Source organism: Salmo salar, chromosome 21 (assembly GCF_965601325.2).
Source record: "Salmo salar chromosome 21, fSalSal1, whole genome shotgun sequence".
In the NCBI taxonomy this organism is placed as follows: domain Eukaryota; kingdom Metazoa; phylum Chordata; class Actinopteri; order Salmoniformes; family Salmonidae; genus Salmo; species Salmo salar.
The window spans coordinates 48,681,582-48,708,066 of NC_138311.1; the positions used below are offsets into that span (position 1 = coordinate 48,681,582).

At 42.0% G+C, this 26,485-nt stretch overlaps 1 protein-coding gene across 1 annotated transcript in view; it reads left to right on the forward strand.

Moving 5' to 3' along the window:
* LOC106582433 (contactin-associated protein-like 5) overlaps window positions 1-26,485 on the forward strand; it is a 171,789-nt gene that overhangs the window by 106,138 nt on the left and 39,166 nt on the right. The window contains exons 4-11 of the mRNA XM_082967219.1: window positions 1,934-2,081; window positions 10,635-10,838; window positions 11,691-11,875; window positions 13,706-13,849; window positions 14,935-15,202; window positions 16,305-16,448; window positions 17,059-17,233; window positions 26,106-26,212. Coding sequence (XP_082823345.1) covers window positions 1,934-2,081; window positions 10,635-10,838; window positions 11,691-11,875; window positions 13,706-13,849; window positions 14,935-15,202; window positions 16,305-16,448; window positions 17,059-17,233; window positions 26,106-26,212 — 1,375 coding nt within the window. The remainder of the gene's footprint in view (window positions 1-1,933; window positions 2,082-10,634; window positions 10,839-11,690; window positions 11,876-13,705; window positions 13,850-14,934; window positions 15,203-16,304; window positions 16,449-17,058; window positions 17,234-26,105; window positions 26,213-26,485) is intronic.

Sequence of the window (26,485 nt, forward strand, 5' to 3'; positions counted from 1 at the left end):
TTTGGAAGCCTTTGTTAAGGCCTCTAGAAGTGCAAGTGATATAATACACCAAATATTCATTAATATGCTGTTATGTGTAAACACTTTACCTAGCAGCCAATCTGCTTGCACCAAGCCCTTGTAATTACAGTAAAATACTGTGAAATACAAACCCCTCTCCTCAATGCATTTCATTCATGCATTCTGATCACGGTAGCGTTTATTGTATTGTGTATTGTATTACACAGTACTTGCTTTGATACCGTATTAATATTACAGTAGGTGTACTGTAATTGTGACCTTTACCGTTGTTGTGTCTCTGACTGATTAAATTATGTGACAGGCATTTTATCAAATTGATTACGTAACGTTTGATTGATTACGTGATTGAATTAAACCATGCAACAATTAACTCGTTAATAACCTGGGGCACCACGGAGTGTGTTTATAGAGCTGCTGTCTTCCGAATAAACTCTTAAAGATCTGACGATCTTTTATATCAATAGCAGTCAATTATTAATCGTCACCTTATTCAGTCTCATCTGAACGTCGTAAAATTGTTGGTTATCTTCACGAACCCTGACTAACAAGTTGAATCAGCAATACAAAAATTGGCTTAATTATTTATTTACTAAATACCTAAATAATCACACAGAATTACATATACACAGGATGGATCATACATCAATTACTAATCATGTCATAAAAGAAAAAGTCCCTAGCGGACGAAACCAATATGACGGCTGGTTACACAAAGAAAGGGGGTTGGGTTTGAATGAAAGAGCGGGAAGACTGAGGGACAAAGGGAATTGGGTCTCTATCGGACCTTGAGAAGCTATGCTATCGTAAATACATAATCTTATGCATTCTAATAACCGCCAATTCGGGAAAAGGAAAATGCAAGGTATATATTTACACTGAGCTGTGCTTCGATAGATGGGTCGAAGATGGAAGACTGCTTTACCCAGCAGAGATCGCCCGTGTCCTTTGAAGAATATTTCTGGTCGTAGTGTTGTAGGGCGGATACGTTGTACCCTGTTGTTCTTATTAGGAGATTGTCTGTCCTTTCCTAGGCTACGTACGTTTACAGCTGCAGATGATAACTCGACTTCTAGGATATATCACTTCTTTCATAATCAGATCAAGCTGAATTCTGGCTGGTCTAGTAGAAATTCATCCTTCCAGCTTGGTGATCGTCACCTCCACGTTGAAATTAGCCCTTTTAAACGTATGGACACCAGTCCTCACATCATCTGGAACTAAAGTTAATTTCGTTAGGATGTAGTTGAAATTAGCCTTTTTAAACATATGAACACCAGTCCTCACATCGTCGGGAACTAAGGTTGACTTGAGACAACAGGCTTTTGTATTGGGGGAGAGAAGGGCGTGTTTCAAAGTTCTCAACCAATGTCTGTTCACTTGGGCGTGGCCACTGAGTGAGCATAGTTTACTTATGAAAAAATTATCTCATTTAGAAGCTAAAATTACATTTAATCTTTTCACAAATAGTTTCATATTTAAACATTTAAATTGCACAACAATTCCATGTGAATCTGATAATTATAATGTGTAGACTTTCCATGATACAATTTATGTCGTCCTATCATCAGATATAATGTCCCAGACACCAACTGATCTGACATCATATTCTTTAAGTACCAATGGACACTTTCAACTGGTTGGATTACTGAAATATTGTACCTTTCCCAAAACTGTTAATGTTACCATACTCTCTCTATGTTAACAAAGGGCATTCCAAGAGTCCATTCTGTCTAGTGGAGAGAAAAGGGGGAAAGGTATTTATGGGGGGGTCATAAACCTCACCCAACAGGGTAAATGTAGTGACGCTGCATGAACGCTGAAAAACTTGTTACGTCTTATTAAACCCTGCCTGTTCTCTCCCTCTTCTCTCCCCCTGCTCTCCGTCCTGTTTTCCTTCTCTGTTTGTCTGCAGAGGTTTGTGGGGAATGTGAATGCCGACGGTGTCGTCCACCACAAGTTGTCCCACTCTATCAGAAGCCGCTTCCTGCGCTTCGTCCCGCTGGACTGGAACCCCAGTGGCTGGGTGGGACTCAGAGTGGAGGTCTACGGCTGTGCCTACAGTGAGTGATCAGACCACCATCCCTTACATTCAGACCATATAGGCAGTGCCTACATTAAAGTGACCACCAGCCCTTACATTCAGACCATATAGGCAGTGCCTACAGTGAGTGATCAGACCACCAGCCCTTACATTCAGACCATATAGGCTGTGACTACATTAAAGTGACCACCAGCCTTTACATCCAGACCATATAGGCTGTGACTACATTAAAGTGACCACCAGCCCTTACAGAACACAAACACATTCCGCTAATATCATCATATTCTGCCATCTGTGATTCCAACCCATGTGGTAATTTGGGGGACTCCTGGACAGCAAGGAAACATGTTCTAACAAGAGTGTGGTCGGACCTGTGCAGACTCTAACATCTATTACAGATGACATTGAGGCTTGTTTAAGCAGGTTAGTGCTGCTATCTATCACGGGGCTGATTGTAATCCCCTTGTTGACAGTGGTTTCCATGAGAAAATAGCATTATGTCATTGTAACCATTGTGTAACCATCCTGTAATCATTGTGTAACCATCCTGTAGTCATTGTGTAACCATCCTGTAACCATTGTGTAACCATCCTGTAACCATTGTGTAACCATCCTGTAACCATCCTGTTTCGCACACGTTTTAAAGAGATACTGTATAGAGTGTCTGCAAAGTGAAGAGACATTTTTCCTTCAAACAAGATCAAAGCAAATGCTGACCTAAACACAATCCTACCCGCTAATAGAGGTAGACAGCGACAGCCAGGCAGGCGTGCCAGTTAAGAGCCGGTCCCTGCCTGGGTAATGCTAAATAAATAAAGGGGATTCACTGGGACGCCTTTCACACACATTCTGAAGTAGCACTAACTGGATCAGCCAGTGAAATACTGCACTATGGCAGTTATAATTATTCCCGAGCGAGCACTTTCATATAATGCCGAATGGTTCCACAGCATGATCCCTGTATTCATGTTGGATGAATGTGTGCTCTGCTAATACATGCAGCATCACCAGCACCTCATTTCACTTAAACTGTAAAAAATGTAACTCCAGGGTGCTCTAATAGCAAGCAAATGAAGAGCCATGCATTACCATTGAACATGTCATAGACGGCAAACTTGCACTTATGGGCCATTCCACCTTTTAAGTACTGTAACTTATGAAAAAAAATATATATATAAAAAAAAATATATATATATATATATATATATATATATATATATATATATATATATATATATACACCACCGGTCAAAAGTTTGGACACACCTACTCTTTCAAGGGTTTTTCTTTATTTTACTATTTTCGAAATTGTAGAATAATGGTGAAGACATCAAAACTATGAAATAACACATATGGAATCATGTACTAATCAAAAAAGGGTTAAACAAATCAAAATATATTTTATATTTGAGATTCTTCAAATAGCCACTGTCTGCCTTGATGACAGCTTTGCACACTCTTGGCATTCTCTCATCCAGCTTCATGAGGTAGTCACGTGGAATGCTGCCTTAATTTTGCTAACTGCCTTAATTTTGCTGGACCCCAGGAAGAGTAGATGCTGCAGCTAATGGGGATCCATAATAAATACAAATACAAATGCATTTCAATTAACAAGTGATTTTTTGTCTTTTTTTTTACCTTTAAATGAATCTCTTATCACATTAAATGAATAATAATCGACAGCAATGACTTTGTCAAAGCAACAAAATAACAAGGCCTTTACAATGATGGTGAAAATGTTAATAAATGTTGGGATTGAGTGGTTTAAAATCTTCCTCAAAGTCACAGAGGATGCACAGAGGGACATGTAAAAATGAAGAATTTTCACAATTTAGCAAGTCTTTATTCGTATAAAACATCTGGAGAAAAACTAATCTGTAGAATCAAGTCCATGTCTATCCCATGTTTATCTCTTTTTGGTTTTCATTCACCTGCCCCTCACACTTCTGATTGATAAAGAGTCAACAAATCTGAGTTAATTTCACTAATAATCACTTGAACTGTTGTCATTTCTGTTCTGAGCATTCCCCATCATTGACAGTGCCCTGTTGTAATTGATAGCATGGTTATGTACAGTTGAAGTCGGAAGTTGACATACACCTTAGCCAAATACATTTAAACTCAGTTTTTCACAATTCCTGACATATTTATCATTGTAGTTTGGTCAGAGCGTGGCAGGGGGTGTTTGTTTTGTGTGTTTCGGTGTTTTTGGTTTAGGTTCTATGTTTTCTATTTCTATGTTTATATCTACTTTTCTATTTCTATGTTGGGTTTTTGGCAATGACCTCCAATTAGAGGCAGCTGGTTGTCGTTGTCTCTAATTGGAGGCCATATTTAGTTGTGTTTGTTTCACTTGTGTTTTGTGGGTGGTTATTTTCTGTATACCCTGGGAGCCTTATGGAACTGTTTTCGTCGTTTATTTATTTTGTTTAACCTGTTGGGGACCCTTTTGGAATAGGATCCCGTTAACGGGATTGCTTGACAAGATAGCATCGCGCGAAATTCAAAACAGCAAAAATCTAATAATTTCAATTTCTCAAATATACGACTATTTTACACCATTTTAAAGATACACTTCTCCTTGATGTAACCACATTGTCCGATTTCAAAAAGGCTTTACAGCGAAAGCAAAACATTAGATTATGTTAGGAGAGTACATAGACGAAAATAATCACACAGCCATTTTCCAAGCAAGCATATATGTCAATAAAACCCAAAACACAGCTAAATGAAGCACTAACCTTTGATGATCTTCATCAGATGACACTCCTAGGACATTATGTTACACAATACATGTATGTTGTGTTCGATAAAGTTCATATTTATAAACAAAAACAGCATTTTACATTGGCGCGTGACGTTCAGAAAATGTTTAGCCTCCAGAACTACCGGTGAATGAGCACAATGAGCACACATATTACAGAGATACTCATCATAAACGTTGACAACATACATAACAATTATTATAAGAATTATAGATAGACTACTCCTGGATGCAAACGCTGTGTCAGATTTTAAAATAGCTTTACAGAGAAAGCACAATTTTCAATATTCTGAGTACATAGCTCAGCCATCGCGGCTAACTATTCAGACACCCGCCAAGTTCGGGGCAACATAAACTCAGAATTAGTATTAGAAATATTGTATAACCTTTGCTGATCTTCATCAGAATGCACTCCCAGGACTGCTACTTCCACAAGAAATGTTGTTTTTGTTCCAAATAATCCATATTTATGTCCAAATACCTCCGTTTTGTTCGTGCGTTCAGAGCACTATCCAAAGGAATAACGCGCAAGCGCGGAACCAGAGACGAAAAGTCAAAATGTTCCATTACCGTAATTAGAAGCATGTCAAACGCTGTTTAAAATCAATCTTTATGGTATTTTTTCTTGTAGAAAAGCGATAATATTCCAACCGGAGAATAGCGTATTCATTTCAGAAGAAAAATAAGGAAAGGCGCGCTCACGTGACCGTGCATTTCCAATCCCTTTGTTCTCCAGCAGTCCACTCAGGAACTGAGCTCCTATATTCTGCCCGGTTACTGGATACGTATGAAACAACTTTTGGAGGGCTTTTGACAGCCATGGAAGCCTTAGGAAGTGCAACGTGACCCCTAAGTATTTGTAGTTTCTCTAGGGATTCAAAAGTAGAACTACAGTTCTCAGACCTTGCACTTCCTGGTTGAAATGTTCTCAGGTTTTCTGTTATACTCACAGACACCATTCAAACAGGTTTCGAAACTTCGAGGCCCCAGTGCCCTTGGGCGGTGTCCGTGACCTCCAGTCCGCCGGGAATCCCTTGGCGCGATATTCAAATACCTTAGAAATGCTATTACTTCAATTTCTCAAACATATGACTATTTTACACCATTTTAAAGACAAGACTCTCGTTAATCTAACCACACTGTCCGATTTCAAAAAGGCTTTACAACGAAAGCAAAACATTAGATTATGTCAGCAGAGTACCCAGCCAGAAATAATCAGACACCCATTTTTCAAACTAGCATATAATGTCACAAAAACCAAAACCACAACTAAATGCAGCGTCCCACCTAGCCCATAGAGGATAAGGGCTCTGCTGCGTTGCCGGGCGAGAGTTGGCCGGCAGCCAGGAAGAAGTGTGCCGGCACAACGGATCTGGTCTCCAGTGCGTCTCCTCGGCCCAGTTTACCTTGCGCCTGCTCTACGCACGGCAGCCCTCATTCTCCAGCACAGCCCAGTTCGCCCTGTGCCAGCGCTCCACCCGTGCCGGGCTACAGTGACCATCCAGCCAGGACGGGTTGTGCAGGCTGTGCGCTCCAGACCTCCAGTGCGCCTCCAATACCCAGTGTACCCAGCGACGCTCCCCAGCCCGGAGCCTCCAGCGACGCTCCCCAGCCCGGAGCCTCCAGCGATGCTCCTCAGCCCTGAGCCTCCAGCGACGCTCCCCAGCCCGGAGGCTCTAGCGACACTCCCCAGCGCGGAGCCTCCAGCGACGCTCCTCAGCCCTGAGCCTCCAGCGACGCTCCTCAGCCCGGATCCTCCAGCGACGCTCCTCAGCCCGGAGCCTCCAGCGACGCTCCTCCCCAGCCTAGAGTCTTCTGAACGGGAGCTACGCCCAGAGCCAGAGCCACCTCCGTAGTGGGAGGATTGGGAAGGGGGGTGTAGCACAGGGACCGTCGTTGACGGTGGCCACCCTCCCTTCCCTCCCTTTAAGTTTGGGGTGTTTATGTTTTTTTTTTTGAGGTGCATTCGGGGTCTGCACCTTTTGGGGGGGGGGGGGGGTACTGTCACGTCCTGACCAGTCAAAGGGGTTATTTGTCATTGTAGTTTGGTCAGGACGTGGCAGAATTATTTATTTCACCTTCACATTCCCAGTGGGTCAGAAGTTTACATACACTCAATTAGTATTTGTTAGCATTGCCTTTAAATTGTTTAACTTGGGTCAAACGTTTCGGGTAGCCTTCCACAAGCTTCCCACAATAAGTTGGGTGAATTTTGGCCCATTCCTCCTGACAGAGCTGGTGTAACTGAGTCAGGTTTGTAGGACTCCTTGCTCGCACACGCTTTTTCAGTTCTGCCCACAAATGTTTTATGGGATTGAGGTCAGGGCTTTGTGATGGCTACTCCAATACCTTGAATTTGTTGTCCTTAAGCCATTTTTCCACAAATTTGGAGGTATGCTTGGGGTCATTTTCCATTTGGAAGACTCATTTGCGACCAAGCTTTAACTTCCTGACTGATGTCTTGAGATGCTGCTTCAATATATCCACATAATTTTCCTGCGTCATGATGCCATCTATTTTGTGAAGTGCCCCACGTCCCTCCTGCAGCAAAGCACCCCCACAACATGATGCTACCACCCACCGTGCTTCACGGTTGGGATGGTGCTCTTCGGCTTGCAAGCCTCCTCCTTTTTCCTCCAAACGATAACGATGGTCATTATGGCGGAACAGTTAAATTTTTGTTTCATCAGAACAGAGGACATTTCTCAAAAAAGTACGATCTTTGTCCCCATGTGCAGTTGCAAACCGTAGTCTGTTTCTTTATGGTGGTTTTGGAGCAGTGGCTTCTTCCTTGCTGAGCGGCCTTTCAGGTTATGTCGATATAGGACTCGTTTTACTGTGGATATAGACACTTTTGTACCTGTTTCCTCCAGCATCTTCACAAGGTCCTTTGCTGTTGTTCCGGGATTGATTTGCACTTTTCGCACCAAAGTACATTCATCTCTAGGAAACAGAACGTGTCTCCTTCCTGAGCGTTATGACGGCTGCGTGGTCCCATGGTGTTTATACTTGTGTGCTATTGTTTGTACAGATGAACGTGGTACCTTCAGGCATTTGGAAATTGCTCCCAAGGATAAACCAGACTTGTGGAGGTTTCTAATTTTTTTCTGAGGTCTTGGCTGATTTCTTTTGATTTTCCCTTGATGTCAAGCAAAGAGGCACTGAGTTTGAATGTAGGCCTTGAATACATCCACAGGTACACCTCCAATTGACTCAAATGATGTCAATTAGCCTATCAGAAGCTTCTAAATCCATGACATCATTTTCTGGAATTTTCCAAGCTGTTTAAAGGCACAGTCAACTTAGTGTATGTAAACTTCTGACCCACTGGAATTGTGATACAGTGAATTATAAGTGAAATAATCTGTCTGTAAACAATTGTTGGAAAAATGACTTGTGTCATGCACAAAGTAGATGTCCTAACCGACTTGCCAAAACTATAGTTTGTTAACAAGACATTTGTGGAGTGGTTGAAAAACTAGTTTTATATAAACTTCCGACTTCAACTGTACATCAGGGGATCGGTTCACAAATTACTCCATGATCGACATTTTAAACCCAACTTTTATTCTTCCAAGAGCACCGAATCCCAGTATCTTCCATCGTCTAATTAACATCACTTTGCATGACCCAAAACATTAAAACAAAAAGCATAACACTTCACACGCATTCTCTATTGTATGTACGATACATGATACACTGTTTGATAGGAGCACACCTCTGTGTTGCTCCTCTTTGAACTATCCGCCATCCCACGAACTGGATAACAGTTTCCCTGTAACGATACATCCATAGCACTTACAGTACAATGGAACATATCAAAATTCAAAGTTCTTTATGAACTCATGAAACAATCCAAACATGACAATATAATTCACACAGTAACAGTCATTGCGTCGTTTCAAGTTTCATCAGTCTTCACACCTCTCCTGGATTCAGTGACACTTGGACTTCTGTGGGAATGTCTCTTCTTCGAGATTACCACAGATAAGGTATGTTTGACCCCTATGAAAGCATATGGATGGTCTGCCATTCAAACAATGCCATAAATCATGATTGAGTCATCACGCTGGGCCTCGGTGCCAGCAAGTCATTAGAGCTATCTTCATCATCTCCACTACATTCATGTCATTGTCAATAAAAATATTTTCAGAATTTAGTTGCGAGTAGAATAATGTTACAATGCAAATGTCATGTGTAAAATTGTTTTTTTTAATGTTCTTTTGCAACTTAACCTCCCTTGCACTGCACTGCTTTGTAATACCTTTTGCATTGTTGTTTCGGTGGGCTGGCCCTCATCATCCAAGTATGGGTCACTGCAGCCCAATATGGCGAGCGGAGTATGGGCGAGTAGGTGTGTCGAAAGGAGCGGATGTATGAAAAGCGAATCAGCTAATTGGGGAGATTCGTTGGCTCTCAAGACCGTTTTGCGTGGCTGATTGGGCTGCGCGACGAGTCGATAAGCCGGTATTGTATCGACGTGCCTGCCAACCTGAGGGTTCTTCCTATTTGTGTATCACGGTCGTGTCGCCTGTGGTAGCTAACGTGGCCATTTTTTTCTCTCACATACTTTTATTTCAAGTAGGATGGCAGCCTACACAATAAATAACTAATAGTGTTAACCATCTAGATGTCACATTGATACATACATACATACATACATACATACATACATACATAGATACATACATACAGTGCCTTGTATTCACCCCCTTGCAGTTTTTCCTATTTTGTTGCATTACAACCTGTAATTGAAATATAATTATTTGGATTACATGTAATGGACATACACAAAATAGTCAACATTGGTGAAGTGAAATGAAAAAAAGAAAAAAAAGAAAAGTGGTGCGTTCATAAGTATTCATCCCCTTTGCTATGAAGGCCCTCAATAAGATCTGGTGCAACCAATTACCTTCAGAAGTCTACAAGACATTTGTGGAGTGGTTGAAAAACACGTTTTAATGACTCCAACCTAAGTGTATGTAAACTTCCAACTTCAACTGTATATATATCTCATCCCAGCTAAGTTATTCACTTTTCATATTTGGGTATATACATATGGGTAAAAACCTTGGAGTTTAAATTAATCCTAGCCTTCTTTATCCCATGGTGACTTCCACTGAAACACAATACTGTCTCATTAGATTGAGTAAGGGGAATTCTAGCATGTTGTTTGTGTGTTCATGAATGTGTAAGACATTCTTTAAATAAGTGATAGTTAAAAAAAAAATATTTGCATAGTCATGTATATGATACAATGTAAAGCAAACATTATTTGAACAGCTTGCCCAAACATGTCTTCTACTCATAGTTTCCCTTGTTTCTCTAGGCACATCACCCTTCTTCTGTTCTGCATTGGAATAGCAGGTGCATGTTAGAGATTGCATTATTTACTCAGACAGCTTTACTTACACAAACTGAATCCGATCAGAAAATATAATGTATCCAGGCTTTAAAAACAGGAAATCAACATTTCCCCTGCTGCTGTAACTTACTACATTATGTCTTCAGTTCAGCCCCATCCACATGAACTGAGCACTGAGCAGAGACACAGTGTTAGAGAATCTATTAGACAGAGCTAGAGAGTTGTGATAAAAAGTACCTAAAAAAAAAGTTTGACATATACTTCCAATCAAAAGTTGTGGTGAAAATTCAATACTGTTGAAAGAAATGGGACTTGCCACTTGAATTCCCCTCAAAATGAATGGCAACAGAAAACTCACTGCTCAGACGTGACAGAGAGAGCTATCGTTGGGGCAATTTTCGAAAACACGATGATTCTTTGATCTTCTCTCAATCCCCGTCTAGAATCGTACGTGGCAGACTTTGATGGCAGAAGCTCGCTGCTCTACCGGTTTAACCAGAAGTCCATGAGCACGGTGAAGGATGTGATCTCGCTGAGCTTCAAGAGCCACCAGGCTGAGGGGGTGCTGCTCCATGGAGAGGGTCAGAGGGGCGACTACATCACACTGGAGCTGCACCGGGGCAGGCTGGCCCTCTACCTCAACCTGGGTGAGTTAGTCACACCGGGGCAGGCTGGCCCTCTACCTCAACCTGGGTGAGTTAGTCACACCAGGGCAGGTTGGCCCTCTACCTCAACCTGGGTGAGTTAGTCACCCCCGGGGCAGGTTGGCCCTCTACCTCAACCCTGGGTGAGTTAGTCACACCGGGGCAGGTTGGCCCTCTACCTCAACCTGGGTGAGTTAGTCACACCGGGGCAGGTTGGCCCTCTACCTCAACCTGGGTGAGTTAGTCACCCCCGGGGCAGGCTGGCCCTCTACCTCAACCTGGGTGAGTTAGTCACACCGGGGCAGGTTGGCCCTCTACCTCAACTTGGCTCACATAACTCAGGGTTTAGAGGTTAGAGGTCATGTGTAACAGGACACAAGGGTCTCTGGGTAAGGATCGAATAGTCATTTGAACCATTTAAAAGCAGACTGGGCAGCTGTCTGGGAGGGTAACTGGATGTTTGTGTTCTGATACCCTTCCAGTTACCACTGCTCCTGAGCTCCATTTACAAGATAGACTCAGACTGTTAAGGATCCACATTGTGAGCAGCTGAGCTGGGAAGAGGATTCTTAAATGACTGTCTTGTCTGCACTTCCTATGAGAGAACCTCTTCTTTCAATACAAATCAAATCAATACGGTCCCTATGGCAAATGTATAATGATCAGTGTTAACAACCATAAAGATCCACATCATGAACAGCTGAGTCTGGGGAAGACTGTTCTAGTACTCCGTTTTGGGAATGTCTTGTGAGCACATTCTTTCAGACCTCTTCTTTCCTCAATATACTGGACTGTTTTATGATCTATATCAAAGTAACCATATTATCTTGTTCTCTGTCTGTTCTCTGTCTTCAGATGACACAAGGCTGCGGTTCAGCAGTGGTCGTGTTGCGGTCACTCTCAGCAGTCTTCTGGACGACCAGCACTGGCACTCTGTCCTCATCGAGCGCTTCAACAAGCAGGTCAACCTCACCGTGGACACCCACACACAGCACTTCAGGACCAAGGGGGAAGGAGACTCCCTGGAGGTGGACTATGAGGTGTGTCTATCCAAACATCCAGAATATTCCTTTACAGTAGGTCTGAAAACATTACACCACCAGCACCCAGTCAGAAAAACACTTTACATTTATGCCATGGTAAGATTAAGAATAATACTTGGGGTTCTGTTTTAACAAACCTAACACAATGGTAAATCTAAATGCTTGGCGGTAGCACTATAGCTTCAGGAGTGTGTCAGATTTTTTTAGATTTTGACTATCACAATTATCGGCGCACTTTCTGGCGTTGACGTGAAAGTGCTGGGTTTTGATGAATAAGCAAGTTGTGCGTGTGTCGAGACTTGGGCCCTCACTGGCCAATCAGAACGTGCTACATGGCAAAATATGTGGTTTCTTCTGTTTTTTTATTTATGGCCTTTTATGCATTGCCTTGGAGTCAACTCCAATTCCAATGTTAATCCGTTATAGTTTGTTAAATGGTTTACAGAAACGAAATAACAAAATGTAAACCTATCCCATCCCTTTGCTAAATAGGTTAACTTGAACCCATTTGCAATCCACATTATTCTAAGTATTTGCAAAGCTTCCATAGCGTTCATGCTGATATAGGAGCTAGGCCTAGTGTAAATTGCATTATGGCTGAGCATGGACATACCAAATATTGTCAATAAGCACGATTCAATTCATTTTTGATAAGGCCTAAAAAGAGAACGAATAATTCTAATCATGTTCTAAACCAAATGAAACAATATCTTGTTTTATATAGGCTTGATCACACTTACAGGCACCATCATTTCTCCCTGTGGGCATACACTATTAAAACAACACAGACTATAGAGGGTTTTACGCACATCCAAAACGGGACCTGCATGGTTGAAATAATGTGGGCCTGCTTTGGTGATTAAGATTTATTTCCAAGCAGTCTCAGGAGCCAAACCCTTTAATGACAGTCATGACTACTTCGCGATTGCATTGGGCAGACAAAAAAAAAGCCTTAATTGAGAGGAGGGAAGGCTATGCTTGTCACGTCTGTTCCTGCTCCCCCTCTCTGGCGCTCAAGGTCGCCAGGCTGCTCATGATTACGCACACCTGTCACCATCGTTACACGCACCAGCGCTTCATCCGACTCACCTGGACTCCATCACGTCATTGATTGCCTCCCCTATATCTGTCACTTCCTCAGTTTCATTTTTGTGTCTGCATTAATGTTGTTTTGTTTCTCTTGTCCAGACGCTGGTCTTGTTTAGTTTCATGTCTATTTAATATTAAATCCTCACCCTGTACTTGTTTCCCGTCTCCCAGCATCTGTGGTTATGGAACCGTTATAGAATGCAGACACCACAATTGGAAGCATCAGCGAGTCCATGTGCCGCTGGCGAAGCAATCGGGGATGCCTCAGCTGGCTCGTCAGGCTCCCATGCCTCAGCTGCCTCGAGAGGCTCACAAGCCTCGGTTGGCTCGGCAGGCTCCCACACCATGCCTCAACCGACTCAACTGCGTTACCGCTAAAACCAGCTTTTGGTTGCTCTTAAATATCCCTCTCAGCGCTGCCTGAAATTAGCACTTTGGATCATGTTTTTAAAGGAACACTTCAAATATTTCCACCCCGCCCATCTGAGCGCAAGCGAGCTGATATAAGACATGTAAATTGCTGAACCTGGCGTTAGGGCTAGAAAATGCCAGCGTGACAGTTTTTACATGATGAAATTACAAACTAGCCTGTGCTTGACGCTAGCACCCCTTTAACGAAAATAGAGCCCTTGGTCTATCTCTTTAGAATCTCTTTTCAACGTGACACCTGACACTCAAAAGACTTTTCTTCTTTTTCGTTCTAACATGTCTATACTTCACACTCTGTCCTCATCATAGCTCAGCTTCGGGGGCATCCCACTGCCAGGTAAGCCTGGTACCTTCCTGAGGAAGAACTTCCTTGGCTGCATTGAGAACCTCTACTACAATGGGATCAACATCATCGACCTAGCCAAGCGACGCAAGCCTCAGATCTACAGCGTGGTAAGAGCTTTTCAACTATTCATTTTTAATGTATAGGCCAAGACCTAAGTTTATTTTGCACTGCATGACCAATATATTCACTTATGTACGTGATAATGCTCCATTGTGTTAGAAGTGGAGGTTAACAACACATAACCTTAGAGAGCCAGAGGACCATAACATTTGTTGAGTAATAAACCATCATACTGCAGATAGGGAAGCAGGGATTTACAGAGTGCGTGGCAAGAACCACTCTTAGCTGAGAAAACAGTGTTCTATGTTCTTGTTTTGGAAAAGAGATCCAGGCTCAGTGATGAGGTGGCGCAGGAGCTGTAACCAGTGATCCATTCAGCATACAAGTATTATTAGTAGGATAGAGGTAGATTGCATTATTTAAGGTATATGTCAGGGTCTAGTGCAGACCCTAAATGACATCTTCAATGGATATTAACTTTAAGTACCCTTCTGGCTCAGTGGTGTTACAGCCCCAAACACAAACGAATCTCACCTTACCTCTAACAATAAATCCACTAACACTGAAATAGAACTAACTTAAGTTATCAATGATTCCTGAACACAATAATCCTGTGTGAGTCAGTGTCAGCCTATTGAAACAGAATCACTCTGAAATCAAGTTTGGTGGTTGCTGCCACTCCATGTCACCGCATTCAATGATGTGTTCATCCCCATACTGCTCTGACCTTTTCCAGTGTACAGGAACTCATGTCCTCTGTACTGGCTCTTCCTGTCCCTAGGAGTCACAGTGGGGCTGGCAGTGACATTTAACCCTGCTCCCTGTAGAGTTCATTTCGTCTCTCTCGTTCCCTCGTTCTCCCTCTCTCCCACTCTATCTCTTTCCATTTTTCCCCTCATACTCTGTCTCTCCGTCTCTTTCTCTCTCTCTCTCGATACTGTACTTGTTTTTGTCTCTTTCTCCATCTCTCTCTCCCTTCTAGAAAGGGGGCCAGTAGGGAGTGTTTGTAGTAATTAATAGCAGCATTACACTTACAGAGTTGACATAACTGTTTAATTAACCCTGAAATGTTGAGAGTTGATGTGAATCAGGGCAAGGTGACTGTAAGACTGTGTTCCATTTGTGTCACCAGGGCAATGTGACCTTCTCGTGCTCTGAGCCCCAGCTGGTGTCCACTACCTTCCTGAGCTCCAGCAGCAGCTTCCTGTCGCTCCCGGCCACGCCGTCTGCTTCGGGGGGCTTCGCTGTGCGTTTCCAGTTCAGAACATGGAACCCAGACGGGCTACTGCTCTCCACCCAGCTGGCCCTGGAGCCCCAGCGACTGGAGCTGCAGATCAGCAACAGTCGGCTGCGCCTGACCCACCACATGTCAGCCCAGCAGAAAGAAGAGGTCTCCACCGGTAAGGGCCAACAGCCTCTAGTCTAGCTGACCCAGACCTACTCTATGCTGGAATCAGTGGTTCTGTCTATGGAGACTCAGAGTATAAAAGGCTCTTTGTTCCAGTGAAGCAGGCAGACAATGAGAAACCCATTTTATTATTGCAGAGAATGCATTTGTGACCCTGAATGTTTGTGGTTTTCTACATAAATAGTCTGATAGTGATAGTAAAGATTATGAGAAAAGATTATAAGAGAGAATCCATTCAGTTGGCTCTGTGCTTATCTCTTCTGAGTTCACACACAATGATAAGCATTTGGTTTTGTCCATTTCCCACCATGGGGAGATGAAATATGCTCTGTCTCGCTAATCCTGTAGAAATAACTAAATCCCAAAACACAGAATCCCTCAATGCAGACAGACATAGTTAGGTGTGTGTCATTTTGGACTGATCTCAATCACTGCAAAATAAATCACTGCAAAATAATCCAGATGTGATCAGAAAAAACATGCTGAGGTCGTCCTCCAATCTGTTGCATGTTGGAGGCTTTTCAAAGTCAACGTTTGCACCAGGTGTGCTTTTTTTGTTTGTTTCAAACTATTTACTGCTTGAAATATAGCGCATTTAATCCCATTCCATGGTAATTCTCCTAGCCTGCAACTTCACTCTAACACTGCAGGCAGATGGCAAGCACAGAGGGGATTGTAGACACACAGCTTGGATGCCCTTCACTGTAAAAGCCTGAGTTTAATTAAATCAAAAAGCAAAGATTATACCTCTGAGATTTTTCCATTGGTTCCTTCTCAAAATGGAACCACAAACACAACAGACTGGGGGTTGTGGGTGATCCTTTGTTTATTTGATAGTGTGGGGGGAAACGATATGAAATGTGTGTGTAGCGTGTAGGGAGAGCCATAAAGTCAACACCAGCAACAGATTGAATGCAGAGCTTTGTTGCAGACAAACAAGATTAGAAATCTAAATATAAAAATGTACTCTATAATTGTTTTCTTAAAATGCATTTGCAACAGTGTAGTTACTATTGTAAAACCACAGTCATATGCAGAGATTGATCGGGTCTTTATAAACTGTTTAACTCATAACTGACCCCGTGTGTCAACAGGTCACAGAGTGAATGATGGACTGTGGCACTCTGCGAGTCTCAGTTCCCGAGGTCTCCAGGTCACCATGACTCTAGACAATGAGCCGTCCTCAACTATGGAGCTGGGAGACCACATGGAGGCAGGAGACAGCCTCTACTTCGGAGGTAAGAGGACAGATAGTATGACCAAAAGTTACATTTTAAAATACACTTTGGTATTTACAGGAGAAACTCAATGGCTTGATAAATCTGTTGACTGTAATACCTACGAAGTCTCAGTCTTTGTCATCATCACTTCAGTCCCTTAGTGGAGTTGACATTGCTTTGTAGGCAGAGATTGACTTAATACATCCCTGTACAAACTTTAGCTTCCCAGAACATGCCATGTGAATCTAAAATCTTCTGATAGCTGGTGTTTTATTAAGCTGCTTTTAAAAAGCTTCAACTTGCATAGTGGCATGTCTTGACAGGTTTAAAGTTGCTCTCTTTTTTGGGGGGGGGCAACTTCTCTCTCAGCCATAACGGAGATTAAAAAACTGTACAGAATTGTCACACTGAAGAAGAAAAAAACTATATGAATGTGCATGTACTGTTTAAATCATTTCCATTTTTGTAATTTCTACTTGTATGTCTCCAGTCAGTAAATCAGTCAGCACACCACCCTCTTAGCATCTTAACATATTTGTGTAAGCCTCTTTTGTTGCATTATTACAGTAGAAGCTTATTTGGCAGATGTTTGGTTACATAAACATCCCTCTGCTGTGTGTTCCATTAGGCTGCCCCTCCTCGTCCTCGAGTGACTCGTACTGTGAGAACCCCACGTTGGCGTTCCAGGGGTGCATGCGTCTCTTCTCCATCAACAGCCAGCCCATGGACCTGAACCTGGTGCACCAAGGACGACTAGGAGACTACAAGGAGCTGCAGTTTGACACATGTGGCATCCATGACAGGTATCACCTTTTTAAATCCACCTTTATTTAACCAGGTAGGCCAGTTGAGAACAAGTTCTCATTTACAACTGCGACCTGGCCAAGATAAAGCAAAGCAGTGCGACAAAAACAACAACACAGAATTACGCACAAACAAACGTACAGTCAATAACACAATAGAAAAAATCTATGTACAGTGTGTGCAAATGTAGGGAGGTAAGGCAATAAATAGGCCATAGAGGCGAAATAATTACAATTTAGCATTAACACTGGAGTGATAGATGTGCAGATGATGATGTGCAAGTAGAGATACTGGGGGGCAAAAGAACAAGAAGATGAATAACAGTATGGGGATGAGGTAGTCGCGTGTGCTATTTACAGATTGGCTGTGTACAGGTACAGTGATTGTAAGCTACTCAGACAGCTGATGCTCGAATTTAGAGATGGAGATATAAGTCTCTAGCTTCAGTACATTTTTGCAATTCGTTCCAGTTTTGGCAGCAGAGAACTGGAAGGAAAGGCGGCCAAAGGAAGTGTTGGCTTTTAGGATGACCAGTGAATTACTGTATACATTATTTGAATTTTGAAGTGATGTGACAATGTTGCACTTAACTTCTTGGGGCTATGTGGGACGCTAGCGTGCCACCCGTGGTGCACCCTATCAACAGCAGGTGCATTTCAAGAGCGGCAAATTTGAAACCAAATAAATGTCAAAATTCAAATTTTTCAAACATACAACTATCTTACACCCTTTGAAAGATAAACATCTCCTTAATCTAACCACGTTGTCCGATTTCAAAAAGGTTTTACGGCGAAAGCATAAAGTTAGATTATGTTAGGAGAGTACATTGACAATAGCTGTGTGTAATGTTTTGTCAATTCAAAGCCAGGCGTCACCAAAACCATAAAACCAGCTAAAATGATGCACTAACCTTTTACAATCCGTTCCTCTTGTTCCAGACATGGGCTTCATCCGTTCCTCTTGTTCCAGACATGGGCTTCATCCGCTCCTCTTGTTCCAGACATGGGCTTCATCCGTTCCTCTTGTTCCAGACATGGGCTTCATCCGTTCCTCTTGTTCCAGATATGGGCTTCATCCGTTCCTCTTGTTCCAGACATGGGCTTCATCCGTTCCTCTTGTTCCAGATATGGGCTTCATCCGTTCCTCTTGTTCCAGATATGGGCTTCATCCGTTCATCTTGTTCCAGATATTACATTTACATTACATTTAAGTCATTTAGCAGACGCTCTTATCCAGAGCGACTTACAAATTGGTGCATTCACCTTATGATATCCAGTGGAACAACCACTTTACAATAGTGCATCTAAATATTTTAAGGGGGGGGGGGGGTTAGAAGGATTACTTTATCCTATCCTAGGTATTCCTTAAAGAGGTGGGGTTTCAGGTGTCTCCGGAAGGTGGTGATTGACTCCGCTGTCCTGGTGTCGTGAGGGAGCTTGTTCCACCATTGGGGTGCCAGAGCAGCGAACAGTTTTGACTGGGCTGAGCGGGAACTGTGCTTCCTCAGAGGTAGGGGGGCCAGCAGGCCAGAGGTGGATGAACGCAGTGCCCTCGTTTGGGTGTAGGGCCTGATCAGAGCCTGAAGGTATGGAGGTGCCGATCCCTTCACAGCTCCGTAGGCAATCACCATGGTCTTGTAGCGGATGCGAGCTTCAACTGGAAGCCAGTGGAGAGAGCGGAGGAGCGGGGTGACGTGAGAGAACTTGGGAAGGTTGAACACCAGACGGGCTGCGGCGTTCTGGATGAGTTGTAGGGGTTTAACCTCTATGGGCTAGGTGGGGCGCAAGCGTCCCACCCGTGGTGCACTCCATCAACAGCAGGTGCATTTCAAGAGCGGCAAATTTGAATCCAAATAAATGTCAAAATTCAAATTTTTCAAACATACAACTATTTTACACCCTTTGAAAGATAAACATCTCCTTAATCTAACCACGTTTTACGATTTCAAAAAGGTTTTACGGCGAAAGCATAAATTTAGAGTATGTTAGGACAGTACATTTACAAGAGTTGTGTGTAATGTTTTGTCAATTCAAAGACAGGGTCACCAAAACCATAAAACCAGCTAAAATGATGCACTAACCTTTTACAATCTCCATCAGATGACACTCCTAGGACATTATGTTAGACAATGCATGCATTTTTAGTTCTATCAAGTTCATATTTATATCCAAAAACAGCGTTTTACTATGGCATTGATGTTGAGGAAATCGTTTCCCTCCAATAACCGGCAGTCAAGTCAGAACCACAAATTAAATAATTAAAATTAGAAAACATTGGTAAAATATTATATTGTCATTTAAAGAATTATAGATTTACATCTCTTGAACGCAATCAACTTGCCAGATTTAAAAATAACCTTACTGGGAAATCACACTTTGCAATAATCTGAGCACTGCGCCCAGAAAAATACGCGTTGCGATACAGACTAGACGTCATGTTGGGGAGATCTAAAATCGAAAATACTATGTAAATAATCCATTACCTTTGATTCTCTTCATCAGATGTCACTTCCAGGTATCACAGGTCCATAACGAATGTAGTTTTGTTCAAAAAAGCTCATCATTTATATCCAAAAAGCTCCGTGTTGTTAGCACATGATCTAAGCCAGCCGGACTTCTCGTCATGAACGAGGGGAAAAAATATATTTACGTTCGTTCAAACATGTCAAACGTTGTATAGCATAAATCATTAGTGCCTTTTTTAACCAGAACATGAATAATATTCAAGGTGGACGAATGCATTCTCTTTTATAACGTATTGGAACGAGGGTACCCAACATGAACTCGCGCGCCAGAGTCTAATCGGCCATCACCGTTCCATGGCTCTTGTTCGGTCAGATCTCACAGTAAAAGACTCAAAACACTTTGTAAAGGCTGGTGACATCTAGTGGAAGCAAAACATTAATCAACCCCTGTGTGTTTCAATGGCATAGGCTTAAAGGTAATTCAACACATCAGGTATCCACTTCCTGTCAGAAAATGTCTCAGGGTTTTGCCTGCCAAATGAGTTCTGTTATACTCACAGACACCATTCAAACAGTTTTAGAAACTTTAGGGTGTTTTCTATCCATATATAATAAGTATATGCATATTCTAGTTACTGGGTAGGATTAGTAACCAGATTAAATCGGGTACGTTTTTTTATCCAGCCGTGAAAATACTGCCCCCTAGCCCCAACAGGTTAAAGCACATGCATGGGACTTTTGTTTGTATGCAACTAACCCAACATTTGACACTTGATTATTGTCAGACCTTTTTTCAGCGACTATGTTTGGAGTGTGCAAGCACATAATTGCAGTCTCCTCATTTGATGTTATGGTGTTGGTGACAGTTGTAGTTTATTTTGGACCTGAAGCTTGTGAAATCATTTTCTCAAGTGTAAGTGAACATGAACTAAGGCATGGGGATATACACTACTGTTCAAAAGTTTGGGGTCACTTAGAAATGTCCTAGTTTTTGAAAGAAAGTGATATTTTTTGTCCATTAAAATTGATCAGAAATACAGTGTAGACATTGTTAATGTTGTAAATTACTATTGAAGCTGTAAACGGCAGATTGTTTTTTCATGCAATATCTACATAGGTGTACAGAGGCCCATTGTCAGCAACCATCACTCCTGTGTTCCAATGGCATGTTGTGTTAGCTAATCCAAGTTAATCATTTTAACAGGCTAATTGATCATTAGAAAAACATTTTGCAATAATGTTGGCACAGCTGAAAACTGTTCTTATTAAAGAAGCTATAAAACTGTCCTTCTAGTTGAGTATCTAGAGCATCAGCATTTGTGGATTCGATTACAGGCTCAAAATGGCCAGAAACAAAACTTTCTGATGAAACTTGTTAGTTTATTTTTGTTCTGAGAAATGAAGGCTATTCCATGTTTGGTTACATCTCGCTATTCCATGCGAGAAATTGCCAAGAAACTGAAGATCTCATACAACGCTGTGTACTACTCCCTTCACAGAACAGCGTAAACTGGCTCTAACTAGAATAGAACGAGGAGTGGGAGGCCACGGTGCACAACTAAGCAAGAGGACAAGTACATTAGCGTGTCTAGTTTGAGAAACAGACGCCTCACAAGTCCTCAACTGGCAGCTTCATTAAATAGTACCCGCAAAATACCAGTCTCAATGTCAACAGTGAAGAGGAGACTCCAGGATGCTGACCAGTGTCTGTGTTGTTTTGCCCATCTTAATCTTTTATTTTTATTGGCCAGTCTGAGATATGGCTTTTTCGTTCCAACTCTGCCTAGAAGGCCAGCATCCCGGAGTCGCCTCTTCACTGTTGAGGTTGAGACTGGTGTTTTGTGGGAACTATTTAATGAAGCTGCCAGTTGAGGATTTGTGAGGCATATGTGAGGCATCTGCTCCCAAAGATGAACCAGACTTGTGGAGGTCTACAATTTTTTTTTCTGAGGTCTTTGCTGATTTCTTTTGATTTTTCCCATGATGTCAAGCAAAGAGGCACTGACTTTGAAGGTAGGCCTTGAAATACATCCACAGGTACACCTCCAATTGACTCAAATGATGTCAATTAGCTTATCAGAAGCTTCGAAAGCCATGACAACATTTTCTGGAATTTTCCAAGCTGTTTAAAGGCACAGTCAATTTGGTGTATGTAAACTTCTGACCCACTGGAATTGTGATACAGTGAAATAATCTGTCTGTAAACAATTGTTGGAAAAATTACTTTTGTCATGCACAAAGTAGATGTCCTAACCAACTTGCCAAAACTATAGTTTGTTAACAAGAAATTTGTGGAGTGGTGAAAAATGAGTTTTAAAGACCCCAACCTAAGTGTATGTAGACTTCCGACTTCAACTGTATATCGACATAACCTGAAAGGCCGCTCAGCAAGGAAGATGCCACTGCTCCAAAACCACCATTAAAAAAGCCAGACTACGGTTTGCAACTGAACATGGGGACAAAGATTGTACTTTTTGGAGAAATGTGCTCTGGTCTCATGAAACAAAAATAGAACTGCTTGGCCATAATGACCATCATTCTGTTTGGAGTAGAAAGGGGGAGGCTTGCAAGTCGAAGAACACCATCCCAAACGTGAAGCACAGGGGTGGCAGCGCCATGTTCTGGGGGTGCTTTTCTGCAGGAGGGACTGGTGCTCTTCACAAAATAGATGGCATTCTGAGGCAGGAAAATTATGTGGATATATTGAAGCAATATCTGTCACGTCCTGACCAGTAAAAGGGGTTGTTTGTTATTGTAGTTTGGTCAGGACGTGGCAGGGGGTGTTTGTTTTACAGTGGGGGGAAAAGTATTTGATCCCCTGCTGATTTTGTACGTTTGCCCACTTACAAAGAAATGATCAGTCTATAATTTTAATAGTAGGTTTATTTGAACAGTGAGAGACAGAATAACAACCAAAAAATCCAGAACAATGCATGTCAAAAATTGTATTAAATGATATGCATTTTAACCTCTTACATCTAGACGTTCCGCTAGCGGAACACCTGCTCCAATATCCAATGATGGGCGTGGCGCGAATTACAAATTCCTCAAAAATACAAAAACTTCAATTTTTCAAACATATGACTATTTCACAGCATTTTAAAGACAAGACTCTCATTTATCTAACCACACTGTCCGATTTCAAAAAGGCTTTACAGTGCCCATTTCTGAAGGACTTTGTATTCTCTTCCTGTGGTGAGGATTAAGCACTGTTTATGCTTGTGGAGTTCCAGTAATCAACACAATCAAATACATTCTTCCATTTCCATCTTTAACCTTTTCAATAATGCTTACCTACTTATAATTGAGCAACCTCCACAATAATGGACTAATCACTACAATCAAACAAGATTACTACAACATCCTGGCAGTTGTTCTCTCTATCCTTTTACCTTTTCAGAATGTTTCAAAACAGTGATTGATCCTTCCTGCTGCTCAACACACTTCCTGTTTATTAATAGTAAAACATAGCATAGCTAGGCCTCCATCTCTCTCCATCACCTATTCTCCAGCTTTAAAACATTCATGAGCAGCTGTCATCCTCCAGGACCGTGCCAGGTTTAGGTTGAACAGCCAGTGCAGGTTGACTGGCAGACCACAGCTTTCATGTGTCACCTCGGAGAGGAGGCCAAGGGTCCCTCTGACTGTTCAATATAGCCATTAGGAGACATGCCCAACCCAGCACTTTGGCTTGTGACATACATTACACAAAAGCAATTCATTTCTTTGTCACCGAGGAAACTAATTACGTAACACAAAAAGCTCTCAGAATATTGCTAATTTTGTTGAACAAGAACATTCCTTGCCATTCACTCTTACCACAAACTTCACTGACCGATGTATCGCAGAGAAACAGTTCTGCAAATTGAGCAGCATCATTATATGGTCCACAAAGCCTCTTCAATGTGCAGGAATAAAAATAGCACAGCAATAATTAAACCACCTGAACATTATCCGGAGAACAGTTGACTCCCTTTGTAGAGCTAAATAGGTAAATGGAATTTGAAATGGCTGTGTTGTAAGCACAAACCCCACTAAATCAGAGTTCCTCCTGGGACAGGATTCACAATTAAAGCTGAATTAAATAATACTAATAAAAAAAAAATCTGGTAATTTTGGAAGTTCGAGAGGTATGAGGAAGGCACTATTAATCGAAGTGTCTTTCCATAGCCAATCAGACATTTCACTGGGAATGTTTCTGCATATTGTTAACAGGGAGAGGGGGTTGGGTTGCTTACACCTACCTTAGCCATGCATGTTTATGCAGTGACTTTGTTTACAAACTAATGCATGCACAAACACCTGCCTTACACTGAAATCAGGTTGGCTGGTTCAATAGAATTTGAGACCCAACCAAAAAGGAAAATAACCAACATGTTATGAAATTCCGAACAGTAAACTCAATATTCTGTTTGGTAAAATCTTCTGACACTAAGGAGTTTTGTATGCAGATGCTCTGATCTTTAAACAGCTCCCTGTGAGATTAGACTGTGTCATGAATAATTACAGCTGTTTTGTTGTTAAGTAGATATCACAACACCTGTCATTGTCAGTCAAGTGGGAAAAGGGGATACCTAGTCAATTGTACAACTGAATACCTTCAACTGAAATGTGTCTTCCACATTTAACCCAACCCCTCTGAATCAGAGAGGTGCGGAAGGCTGCCATAATCAACATCCACGTCTTCGGCACCCGGGGAACTGCCTTGCTCAGTGGCAGAACGACAGTTTTAGCTTGTCAGCTCGTGTTACTAGCCCAACACTTTAACCAATAGACTACCTGCAGCCCTAGTGTGTATGTTGTAGTGTCATCAAACCATTAACTTCTCTAGGGCCAGTGGGACGATTTCGTCCCACCTACGTAACAGCCAGTGGAATCCCGTGGCGCGTTATTCAAATACCTTAGAAATGCTATTACTTCAATTTCTCAAACATATGACTATTTTACACCATTTTAAAGGCAAGACTCTCGTTAATCTATCCACACTGTCTGATTTCAAAAAGGCTTTACAACGAAAGCAAAACATTAGATTATGTCAGCAGAGTACCCAGCCAGAAATAATCAGACACCCATTTTTCAAGCTAGCATATAATGTCACATAAACCCAAACCAAAGCTAAATGCAGCACTAACCTTTGATGATCTTCATCAGATGACACACCTAGGACATTATGTTATACAATACATGCATGTTTTGTTCAATCAAGTTCATATTTATATCAAAAACCAGCTTTTTACATTAGCATGTGACGTTCAGAACTAGCATACCCCCCGCAAACTTCCGGTGATTTTACTAAATTACTCACGATAAACGTTCACAAAAAACATAACAATTATTTTAAGAATTATAGATACAGAACTCCTCTATGCACTCGCTATGTCCGATTTTAAAATAGCTTTTCGGTGAAAGCACATTTTGCAATATTCTGAGTAGATAGCCCGGCATCACAGGGCTAGCTATTTAGACACCCAGCAAGTTTAGCACTCACCAAAGTCAGATTTACTATAAGAAAAATGTTATTACCTTTGCTGTTCTTCGTCAGAATTCACTCCCAGGACTTCTACTTCAATAACAAATGTTGGTTTGGTTCAAAATAATCCATAGTTATGTTCAAATATCCTCTGATTTGTTCGTGCGTTCAAGACACTATCCGAAGTGTAAATAAGGGTCACGCGCACGACGCATTTCGTGACAAAGAAACTCTAAATATTCCATTACCGTACTTCGAAGCATGTCAACCGCTGTTTAAAATCCATTTTTATGCCATTTTACTCGTAAAAAAAGCGATAATATTCCGACCGGGAATCTGTGTTTAGGTTCAAAGACGATAGAAAATAAAAACATGGGGTCGTCTTGTGCACACGCCTCAGCCCATTGTCCTCTGATAGAGCACTTGCCAAAAGCGCTAATGTGTTTCAGCCTGGGGCTGGAATTACATCATTCAGCTTTTTCCCGCCTTCTGAGAGCCTATGGGAGCCGTAGGAAGTGTCACGTTACAGCAAAGTTCCTCAGTCTTCAATAAACAGAGTCAAGAATCTCAAGGAATGGTCAGAGAGGGCACTTCCTGTAAGGAATCTTCTCAGGTTTTTGCCTGCCATATGAGTTCTGTTATACTCACAGACACCATTCAAACAGTTTTAGAAACTTTAGGGTGTTTTCTATCCAAAGCCAATAATTATATGCATATTCTAGTTTCTGGGCAGTAGTAATAACCAGATTAAATCGGGTACGTTTTTTTATCCGGCTGTGTAAATACTGCCCCCTACCCCCAACAGGTTAACTCCAGCTAGTTCAGTCAGAGTGGGAGCAACCACATTGTTTTAGCATCGCTGTCGCCATGGCTTTGCCTCTCTGGTACCAGGTTACTTGTACTCCTTCCCACTGTCTGATCTTCCCTGTCTCTCCAGATGTCTGCCCAACTTCTGTGAACATGGAGGGCAGTGTTCACAGTCCTGGAGCCGCTTCTACTGCGACTGCTCTGGCACAGGATACACTGGAGCCACCTGCCACAACTGTGAGTCCCCGCCTGCCCTTCAGTCAATTCAGGAAGTGAAATTCCCATTCCAATTCTCTTCAATGCTTTTCAAGATTTGGTAGACTTTCTGACTTGAATTGAAATGGAATTGACCCCGACCCTGCAATATACACTGTTTTATTTAAATAAACAATTTATTCTCACCATTTCCATATCTAATATGTTGTGGTGCTTAGCCATTGATTGTTTTGCATACTTGGAGGGTGTTTGGTGAGACATGCGACTCTGTAGTTATTGCTAGGCCACCATCAC